An 11,845-nucleotide genomic window follows, 5' to 3' on the forward strand; every position below is an offset into this window, starting at 1 on the left:
TGAAACGGATTTATCAGTTTGAAATAACTGAATTTCCCTGTCATATTTGATGACATTTTTTGAACAAAGCAGATCTGGAGTCAGATGTTTTGTTAAGATCAGTGGAGTTTGTCCTAAAACAGCTAGTCTATAGGTAACCCGAGACAGCATCTGCACCAACAGGAAAAGTCATTCAACAGATCTGATGTTCCATCTCATGTGTAGATATGCACAAAGAGAAAACCACTGTAAAGATAGTCACACTCACGTAATTGTCCTGTTTTGTATTATTATAATTATAATTATTATTAAAAAAACATGAAACATTGACTTGTGATAGAAAATCCACAGACCAAACTCCATCTTTTTTGTTTCTTTTTACTTCAGTTAAGAAAGTTACACAAAAGGTGGCAAATTTGTCGACAATAAATAATAAATAGTTTTTGTTGCACAGGAACAAACGGAACGTTTTCTTCCAGAGCTAACGGTATTTTTAACTTATTATTAATTATACACATCTTTGGGAAAGAAAAAAAATTCTCGGACGGACACTAACTCACACAAATGTCCCACGAAGCTTGTGGCAAAATAGAGGTATACCTTGTTGCAAATGCTTCAGTACTTGGGTCATGAAGGGAATCGTGTAATTAAATGAAGAAAAGCAGTGCTGTTCCCCTCCGATGGTCTATATATGATGAGGTGCGTATCAATTTAAAAAAAATCACCAGTCATTGTTTTCAATTGAAAGTAGCGCACAGCATTTCGAGGCTATAGGATAAAGATGTCTCTCCTATTCAGAAGTCCCATTTATTGATGGAGTCAGGTTCATGTCTTCTCGTTTTGGCAACTGTAACCAGGCGTGTGAGCGTGCAGCATCGGCCATGATGACGCATCCTTCTGTCTCTTCTGGGTGGACATTAGAATGGGTGGCTGTGGTAAAATCCCATGATTGTCTTCACAGTGTCAAAATACAACCAGGGGTTGTTTGGTGCAGTCGGGAGGAATGGGATTGACAGGGGCTGTGTTCAGTTCAGTCCGTCCACGCGGCGTCCGCTCAGGCCTCGATGGGGCTGGATACCATGCTGTTCGGCGTGTCTGGAAGCTGAGACGACATGGACGCTACCTCGCTGCCCGTCGAGTTCGAACCCGGTCCTCCCTCTGAGAAACTGACCTGCGGGACACACCGAGCAGCGGTCAGAAACATCTGGATACAACACAGGGGGGTTAGTGTCAGAGTGAGAGGCACAGACCATTACAAACCGCTACTCTGTACATTATTACTGTGCAGTACTGTGTCCAAATCATTCACTGTATCTTTGCCAATGAAAAGGAACTTATTTGTTAACAGCGAATTGATTGAGTTTAGTAATCTTTCACAGAGAACATGCATGTCATATATTACACTGATGGATTCTCTTTTTTACTGAGGACCAGTGGCTGCATGGAAGGTTTGAAAAACACACATTCAAGCCTCTAATACGCTGTCTCAAAATATACAATGAACATAAAACCATAGGCCCTATTGATGCAGTCAGCTGCTGAGTGCAGTGTCTTTATTCATCCACAGCTGAGATCTTAACCCTGGTCTTCAAATGATAGCTCCCCGTTGTTTACTCAATCCATAACTCACACAATTTTACTTGTCTAAACACAGTTCAGCTTTCCCGCAAATAAATAACGGATGCATCGCGTGTCACATTCCAGTTCTTGTCATAAATGCTAATAATCCAAGCATGTGGGGGGGAACACATGGAGCTATTGTGTGTCCACCTGCAGCCACAGCGCTCCTGTGCTGGAGCTGATTTTGTGTCATGCTGCTTGTGATGGTCACTCCAAAAGAAATAAAACAAAACACAAGAAACATGATCCCTGAAAAGGTTAAAGCCAACATCTGTGCTGGACGTGCGTTTGCACATCAGGACCATCCCTGATGAGAATAGCTGTTTTTCCCGAGAACATCTAACGCCAAGTTATGAACAGGCCTTCATCTGTCTAAGAATATGAATGCAACAAAAAAGCTAGTGAAGCAGTTGATGACTGGCATCAGTAGTCAAGGGTGCTGAATATGAGACAGACCTAAGAGCTGTAACTCTGTTCAGTCAAAAGACTGTTTATAAACAAAAATAAAAGCAAGGTTTTATAATTATGTCGGAAACTAAGAAAACATCTGCTCCAACCTGAAACCATCCTGACAAATGTGATGATGCGCATGTCCACGGAAAACATTAATCTGAATAACAAAGGTCCAAAGGAGGACGAGCTAAATTAATTCTGTAAATATTAGTTTTGTAAATATCTCCCCATGATACTATAATTCCTAACAAAGCGTAGCACATGTTTGTATGACCACATGTAAAATGCGGTTTCCAAATAGATAAAATTCGATTTTTTCTGCACAGCAAAGGTTCAGAACAGAAACTGAATGTGTAATATTTCAACTAAATAAATAGCCTAATTTAAAGCATGTGTTCCGAAGTGACTTTGTGAACAAAAACGACGAACCAGTTGTTGGAAGGCCGGCTGGTCGATGTCGCTCTGCAGGGCGAAGTCGCTGAGGACCTTCCAGGGCGGCTGGTAGCTCTGCACCTCCACCGGGTTGGCCTGGATGCCGCCATCGTGCCGCTCCGGACTGGCTGCCACCATCGGGGTTCCCGTCATTCCCTGGATGTTCTGCAAGAGGACCGGTCGTGGTCAGCACCCAGTATTCACACACATCGTTCACTGAGGGTGATTACATGATTACAGATGACAGGGAGTGGGTGGCTGGGGGTGGGGGGTGAAATTAATCCACCAGTCAATCGGCATCAATAAACAAGCAAACACATAAACAGATGAATATGCGCGTGCATGGTGAACACGCGCTGTGTGCTCTGGCGCAGGTTTGACCTCATAGCCCTGCAGGGGCTCATCCATAACACTCCAGAGCTTAAAACAACCCAGGGCCGTTATCAGCCATCAGTTTATGCACACATCCCGACAGAAACCTGGGGACCCTTGCACCGCCCCTGAGACAAATGTGTGATGTGGGACTTTTTGAATCAAATGGACTTTACTCTGCAAGCCTGTTGCTCAAGGCGTTTAAATAGAAAGCCATTCACTCCGGGGTTAAACATCTTAATAATGCACGAGTAGACAGAGTTGCAACATGTGGGGTCTGACTTTGGTCAAATAATAATAATAATAGCCTACAGTACACGCGTTTGGACCTAATGTGGTCTATTCCATGCGAACGGTCAGAAGGGGGCTGTGCCCGTCCGCTTACCGTCTTGTCATTGGGCTGCTGCTGCTGCAGCTGCTTCATCAGCAAGCTTCTCTTCTTGTCCTTGCACCGCTTGTTCTGGAACCAGACACGGATCACTCGCGGGCTGAGGCCGGTCATCTCCACCAGCTGCTCCTTCATTAGGGCGTCGGGCCTCGGGTTGGCGTTGTAGCAAGTCCGCAGCGTGTGCAGCTGCTTCTCGTTTAGCACCGTCCGGACCCGGGTGGTCTTTTCCGGCTGTTTGTGGACGTGAGGCCGCAGCGCGGGCTGCCGGGCCGAGATTGGTTCTGCTGTTGAGAAAGGACGGGGAAACAACCCAGGGAAGGCAAAATCAATTTATCTGTCTGCAGAGCGGCTTTACCCAGACAGCCCAGACAAAGATAAAGACATTAGGTGGACAGACAAGACGGGCTTATGAGTAGAGTCTTTTCCAGCTGTGCTCATGCATGCTCTTGCAACACATGATGCACAGCTTTGTCAATTATGAGTTTAATCATCCTTATAGACACGTTTCTGACTTATTAACACTGCCAACGTTATATATAGCCTATATTAATATCAGCAAAATTACACATTGGGTTCATCCATTCTGCTTAAAACAGAGCTGTGGCAAAGTGCCTTAATAAACACAACCACACTTCATGGTTTCAACACTCTAGCTTTAAAGGTGCAGCTGTGATTGACTCGTTTGATCCAAGGCCACTGTACATCAAAAACCACCCAGGCAAGCTGGCGATGCGGCAGGCAACTCTTTGCAAGAGAATACCTCCAAGCCCTTCCAGACATGCAGAGCACCAAACGCATCCCGGACCCACAGCCGTGTTTCGTACTCCTCCTCCAGCAGTGATAACTCGGTGCAGGCCTATTTCTGACAGCAGCGCCCACTGTATCTTATCTACCGAGCCCGGCCTGTGGCTGGTAGGGTATGCACAAAAGAAACGCAAAATACAAAACACGTCTACAGGAGCAGAAACCAGAGCCAGTCCAACCGAAAAGCTCCATTTGTTAGATATGGAATAATAATAATCAGTTTCCCCTGACTTCATGACATTTACATCAAAATACACATCAGCACTCTACCAACCTAAACATGTGAGACCCTGCGCCTGAAGTGGCCTGTGAACAGGAAATATCACAGGCCGGTGTCTCACTGAGAGTCCAATTAAGGCTCTGCAGCCTCGGGAAAAGAAAAAGTCACAGCCAGACACGCAGAGCAAGTCAAAGTGTTTGCCGTACCGGTCCTCACTGATCTGCCTCCCACTCCCCGGGACGTTACCTGCCATCTGCAGCGGTCTGGCGGGGTGCAACGGGCTGAGCGGATCTCCGGGGCCCATGCTGGCCCGTTCTACCACGTCGTGGTCGGCCCGACAGAAGAGCCCGTCCTCCCGCAGAGCGAACTCGTCTCCCGGGATGAGCTGCCGGCTGCAGGCCACGCAGCGGAAACACTCGATGTGGTAGACCTTGGAGCGGGCCCGCATCACGAAGTCGTTCTTGCTGAAGCCGATGTTGCATTTAGCGCATTTAATCCCGTATAACCTGCGGGGCACACACACACGCGCGCGCGCGATCAGTTGGACTGCAGGCAGCTCAGTCATTCTGAACTCAGCTCAGAAATGTAATTATGAAATATACAGTATGATCGAAATAACACAATCGATCACTTGGCTTAACAACAACAACAACAACAATAATAATAATAATAATAATAATAATAATAATAATAATAATACTATGTTGGCCTTTTTAATAAGCTACCAAAACGTTTCCATATTCCGTTTATGACTGAAAACAATATTCCATTTATTATTATTATTATTATCGTTATTATTATTATTATTATTATTATTATTATTATTATTATTATTATTATTGGTAGATTAGCAATAGGAACACATTCTGTTTATGATACTCAAAATAATAATTTTGTTTCTCTTCTTCTTCTGTATGAATTATTATAGTATCCTACAACTTGAATAGGAATTTTAGCATCAGACAGCAAGTGAAGGCCTGCTCAGGTTGGAATCATTGTTCCCGTGTTGTAATAACACCAAATCAGCCCACTTCACACTTTATCATAAAAGTAGCTCAGATCAGGATGCTTTTGTGATATTCTGCAGGTCCACCTGTCAGAAGCATCACGCTTCTGAGGCCCAGTCTGATCGGAATCATTGATTAATAAATTAGTGATGCAGGCGTCACGTGCTGTTACATGTTTTTAAAATGTAAAAACAAAGACAAATTAATACTGACATTTCTTAGAAGGCTGCTCTGTCTACAAGACGTTGCAGTAACAGTACATATCATTATGATCATAATATTTAATACCATTTAAACCCAGTGAAAACAGGGCTCCGCGTGACTTAAATCCGTCCGATTATCTGATATTGTAAAACACTAAAAGAAATAATAATTCCAAGCGCCGTGCAGCTCCAGCTCCTGTCGTCGTCCCGTCCCGTCCCGGCCGTCCTACCTGATGTAGTCCCGTTTACAGTAAGTCTTTCCGTCCCTGACGAAGCACGTGCAGGACTCGTCCAGGTACTGGCTGCACTCGGCACATTTGAGACAGGCGGCGTGCCACTCCAGGTCCGGGGAGACTCGCAGGATGTACTGGTCGTGGATCTGGTTCCCGCAGCCCACGCACAGAGACACCAGCCGCTTCTCTGGAAGACCAGCAGAGCAGGACACATCACACACATTGTTCACAACTGCCCGAAGTCTGAAGTCTCCACTATTACTGTAGCCCATCAAACAGCATTAATGTAGCAGTAATGATAATAATAATAATAATAATAATAATAATAATAATAATAATAATTAGTAGTAGTAGTAGTAGGCCAGTAGTAGCATGTTAATATTATTATTTTTTTCGCAATAGCATGAATACAAAGTCTAAAGAAAAAGGTAACATCCGGACTCAAAGGTTCACTGTTGCTTCTATAAAATTCTATTTTTTATAATAATAATGATTTTTATAGGCCATCATTTTTTTAACTCTGCAGGCACCACAATACAACTAATTAAACTCTCACATTGTGATGAATTTAGTTCCAGAAAGGTATCCCAACACCGAGCAAGTTGCTTACTTTTCGGCGGATCGCCCATGTCTCCCATGTCCACAAAGTAAGGCGATGTTAGGTCCACTGTCACAGCGGGCTGCGGCGCCTGGAAGCCTGGATGTGTCCTCCGCTGCCGGGCTGCCGAGCCAGGGGCTGTGCTGTCCGGCTGGGAGAGGGAGTGTGTGTATGTGTTTGTTGCCGGTGTGTGTGGAGCTGTGATCCTGACGAGCGGCGGGGCTGACGTAGGACAGCAGCGCGTCATCTGCATGAGCGGCTGATTGGCTCTGCAGACCCTGACCAGTGCGCCCCCCCCCCCCCCCCCCCCCCCCCCCGACACACACACACACACACACACACACACACACACACACACACTGGCACACTTATTGCTGCATATCATTCGTCTTTCAGCTTTGCCTTATTTTTCAGCTGCTGCTGACTGGGCTGTTGTTTACATGGGTTCCATAAAGGAAAACACACACTTCATCTCTTTTATTTAACTTTTAATCTTAACTGAACATACTGTAAGCCTTAGAGTTACATTTTTGGACATACACTCTTGAACATGGTCGTAAAGGAGATGGGTTTAGATCAACAGTCCACAGTTAAACCCTTGAGACATTGCGTAAAAATGCGCACCCCGCTTTAATATTGGCTGCACATCTAGAATGGGGGCACAGCCGATGTCAATAGACTAGTACCGAAAGAGTTAATGGGTGCCATGTGCTGCTGTCAGATGAAAACCTTGTATCGTCACAGTGTTAACTTTTCAGAATCTCAGAAAGCAGCCTGGTAGCACAGTGACATGGCAGTTTTGAGACACAGCGTTGAAAAGCAAACCTGAATCGCATGGGACACCTTTCTAAAAGCCTAGACGAACACATAAGCCATAAATCTAACGAAAACTAGGTCTTAAACATGGACATGCGTGGTTCTGAGCAGAGAGCAGCTGATGGTGGAGGCAGTGGTGACCGGCCGGGACCCGCCGGAGCAGCTCTGACACACGCCAACACGCCCTCTTGTGTCAGTAACCTCCTCACAGCATAACGGCACCGCAGCAGACAGAGGACACCTCTAGCAGTCTTTTTTTTAATTTTTAAAGGGAAATGGAATAGCCTATGTTTAGAGCATCGTGGAAAAACAGGCCTCCTGTATCCTTCCAGCAATCACTGTCTCTTTTTTTGACACAGCACACAGGTGTGTTATGAAACAAACGGAAGCATTAATTAGGCTATCAAAAATACATTTGTATAAAATTATTCACAACATAGAATATTTCCATGGTGCAGCCATATAACATGTAGTAGGCCTATTTCAATACGTAGATATTTTGATTTTTTATTTTATTTGACCAATTCATAACAAAAGTTATCTCATTGTACTTTTCATTTAGAGCAGGTCTAGACCATACTCGTTGTGATGTTAAACTTCCGTTTTGATTTCCTAAAAGTAAAACCAAGGCTAAAGCATCAATAGAATATTTCATAGTGGCGATTTTCCTGATTGTGTTTAGATTTTCCTGACAAGTGACCTTATGTGGTGGGATAAATAATGCAGCTCAGAATTACTAAGAATTACTTGATGGACAAAATTTACAAACGTTCAGTGTCAGTGTGCTCCTTTATATCATGAAGTTCTTTATTTGTCATATGCACAGCAATTACAGAGAAGCACAATGAAATTCGTTTTCTCAGGCTCCCTGCAACAAATCACACAGAGAAATGCGAAATACAAAGACATAAACAGTGCAGAAATTAAAAAATAGGAATAAAAGAGAACACATATAATAGAATAAAATATAAAATAGAATACTGAGTGTGAATGGTGAACAATAGTGATGTAATTAATAAACTGTAATGTAGACAGGCTGTGCAGGAATCTACTAAATGTATTATGCATAATGACAACTAGTTATGGGCATGTACATAATGGCAATATAGCACCTGTATATAATTTATGTGCTTGTCAAGCGTGAAGGCTACCTGCTAGCTGTTAGGGTTAGCCTCCTTGTGTTGCAACTATAGCAAACTGCAGCTATCATACAAACGCAAAATCGCCGTTTTGCTACAACAGCCACAGTTTTGTCCAAGCGTGTATATGTGACGCCTGCAACCCGATCTCAGGCCGCGTGGCTATTGGTTAAGGGTGGCAACTGCCATACCAAGTGATGATGCAGCCAGCAGCATGTACTATAGGTGTCTTGATGAGGAGTTTGGAGGACACAATGGTCGACACGTTTCTGGTGCTGGAGCCCTGGTAGACTCTGATTCGGCGATGTCCATACAGCACAATGTCATATGCCAATGGAGCTAACAGCCGTGTCAGCGTATGTGTCTATGTTGTTGTCCTGAAACACATTCTGGGTAGTGCTAAAACAATGAAGTAAAGCCAAAGGAAGGAAGGAAGTAGTGAAGCACAGTAAGGGTGTGGAGGTCAGAGTGGTGGAAGGCAGCACATACAACTTTCATGTGGGAGAGAGGAGTTTGTGTTCTGTAACAATTCAACTTAATGTTTGCTTTTTAACTGTAATTATGTTTTTTTCCTAATCAAACCAAATGCTCAAAAATGTTGAAAAAGAAAATACAGGGTTTGGCAGAATTGTCCAACACAGTGTCATATCATCACAGAAGTCAGGGACATTTAGACATAGTAGACCATGGTTAGCCTCCCATCTTACACCATTCCATTATATGTGTTCAGTTAGCTGACACTTTTATCCAAAGCAATTTATAATTTCTATATATGTCAGAGGTCGCACGCCCCTGGAGCAACTAGGGATTAAGTGTCTTCCTCAGAGACACATTAGTGGATATGTTGCAGTGGGAATCAAACCTGGGTCCGCCACACCAAAGTCATGTCTTATCCACTGCCCCATCACCTCCCCAAATACCAAAAGTAGAATACCATAAGTTAAAAGTGCAATGTGTAAGATATAGCCAGAAGTTTTGTTTTCTAGATCTAGCTTAAATATAGTCTTCTCTTGGTGTTAAAGGCATCACAGTTGACTGAAATGAAAAAAATAATGTAAAAACTAGCTATTAAAACTTGATTATGACGTGTGTCATAATGACGCAGATGGGTTACGGAAGTAAAGGCTGGAGTAGAATCGAGTGTTTGAACAGTGTTGTACATACTATATATTATGGTATGGGACAAATGGTGTTGTACCTATGTGCATTCCTGTATTCTCTCCCTGGATAGCTCTTACTCCCTGTATTTGGTGTGTGTGTGTGTGTGTGTGTGTGTGTGTGTGTGTTTTAATCCCTGCAGTCCACTGACTTCTTTGGAAAGCCTGTTCTGAAAAACTGAGCTTATGAAAGCAGAGCTCAAGTGTTGAAGAGGAAAATCTCAGTGGATGCATCTGAAAGCCAGCACACTGACAAACCTAGTAATGTGTTACCCAGTGAAAGCTCATTTCCTTCATCACAAACACTGTTGTCACAAGTTCAAACACTGGCGGACCAAACCATGTACCAACACAGCTCTCTGACTGCATTTCAAATACTATTGACACATGAAATGTTTATCAAAGTAATTGGCAGCTACAGCAACTTGGACATTTGGGAATTTGTTGGTAAACATTTGTGCGAGGTAATCAGTCAGTAACATGGGACATGGACTGTACTTTTGTAGTGCCTTTCGAGTCTTCTGACCAATCAAAGTGCTTCACACTGACGGTGGAGGCTGCCACGCACAGCAAGAATGGAAAGAACCTAATTCCTCATTCACACACTCACACAGCCTTTGGGGTTCAGTAACTTGCCCAAGGACACTTCAACACGCAGAGTGGAGGAGGCAGGGATCAAACTGCCAATCTTCCAATTAGTGGGTGACCTGCTCTACCTCTTGAGTCATAGTAACCCTGACAATACATCCAATACTTGTACATGTATACTGGATAAAAAGCTTTTGATTGGGATTTAATTGAGTAGGTATTAAAAAGAAGAACATTTGTCAAATAAAAATATATGAATATATCAGAATAACAAATCACAAATATGAGGGTAAACAAGTGGATAAAAAATAACAGTGAAAAAGAGCTTTTTAAATTTTATGTCTGGCTTATGGCTGATCACAGCTGTGTGAAAACACAGGGAGATGATCTGTTACAGCGCTAGTTAAACATCTAAAAAGTGGAATAGCACATACAGCTATAGACGGTAGCTGAAAGAAAATCAACTACTACAATTTGACCTTTACATAAACCACACTAAATGAACTTGGCAAACTCTGGTCCCTTTCGGTCATGTAGTATTACCATATTGACAATTTCACCGGGCAGAATGGTATGACAATCCTGCAAAACCCCAAATTACATTAAATGACAATGTTTTTAAACATCCAATATATACATTTGAAATATTCTTTCTTTCATTTCAGCAGCAGGACGATGTAAGTGATCAGATGTCAGTATTCATGGTGATGAAGGAACATGTGACCCAGTGCAGCAGTTTGACTCACTGAATTGTTATTGGACCACAATTGGAGGAAGAAGAGACATCAGACTTTGGAAACTCAATACCTGTTAGTAGATACATTCTCTCTTCACTTTGGTCTTTTTTCAGTAGATTTGCTGACAATAAGAAAAATATAGAATATCATCAGACGTATCGACCAAGGTTGGTGAAAGATCTTGGTTGCAGTCTCAACTCATCACATATGGACGCCTGGTCCAGACCCCTTGGCGTCGCTTTCAAACGCACTTGGTACTCCTGTAGCATCGTTTAGGGCTTTGAGATCAAGGTCCGGTTAGTCTTTCAAAATAAATAATGATATATTACACTACAGGGCTTCCCCCAATGCGTTAATCTATGACACTAAAGGGCTCCCCGGTGCGTAACAAATTGACACCAATGGGTCTTGACTATGCATCCATTTGTGGCTATCGGGGAGTGAGAACGGGTTGTCACGCATCAGTTTGAAATAGATTGTGCTGGAAGCTTGGTGATCTAGTTTGTGACTCCTGACTGCAGGTCATGGTGTACTGTCCAGACCAAGGCTGGATTACAAACCGTGCAAAGCAGACAACTGACTGGGGGCCCCACGCACCCAGGATCCTCAAAATTCCCAGGCTCACTATTTAGCAATTGGGGTAATATGATTAATTGTGACTTTGTTTGGCAATGTGCACTACTAAATCACAGCCGGACATCAAAAGAACTCACTTTATTTCCTGAAACTCTAGTGTCAAAGTTCACCAAAGCTGATTTCCCTGTTGTAAATGCAGGTCTGCCCGGGCCCTTGGTGTGATGTATTTCAACACATGCAACAAACAAATCAAAGCACAATTAGGGCAAGCTAATTGCCAATGATATGCATCTTCAAACATCTGATAATTTTTTAAATCAAGGATTATTTCACTTCCGTAAATACAAATCATTGTGAAAGTGGATGAACCATACAGGACCATACAACTACACTGGAAGTGATGAATGGAAGCTTTTGTGTGTAACTTAGATATTAAATTTATTAATTAATTAATTTTTATTAAATTAGATTTTTTTCATAAAGGATACATTTCTCATGTTGACCTGCATTTCATGATCATCCT

At 42.9% G+C, this 11,845-nt stretch overlaps 1 protein-coding gene across 1 annotated transcript; it reads right to left on the reverse strand.

Annotated features, from left to right (window-relative positions):
• Positions 1-1,018: 1,018 nt before the first annotated feature.
• Positions 1,019-6,349, reverse strand: isl1a (ISL LIM homeobox 1a). Its single transcript, XM_046035238.1, has 6 exons — positions 6,322-6,349; positions 5,709-5,898; positions 4,515-4,774; positions 3,242-3,528; positions 2,482-2,649; positions 1,019-1,150 (listed from the first exon to the last, which is right to left on the reverse strand). The coding sequence occupies exons 1-6, from the start codon at positions 6,347-6,349 to the stop codon at positions 1,034-1,036; spliced, it is 1,050 nt and encodes a 349-aa protein (XP_045891194.1). The 3' UTR covers positions 1,019-1,033.
• Positions 6,350-11,845: the final 5,496 nt, after the last annotated feature.

The sequence above is a fragment of the Micropterus dolomieu genome, linkage group LG21 (genome assembly GCF_021292245.1).
Source record: "Micropterus dolomieu isolate WLL.071019.BEF.003 ecotype Adirondacks linkage group LG21, ASM2129224v1, whole genome shotgun sequence".
NCBI classification, from domain to species: Eukaryota; Metazoa; Chordata; class Actinopteri; order Centrarchiformes; family Centrarchidae; genus Micropterus; species Micropterus dolomieu.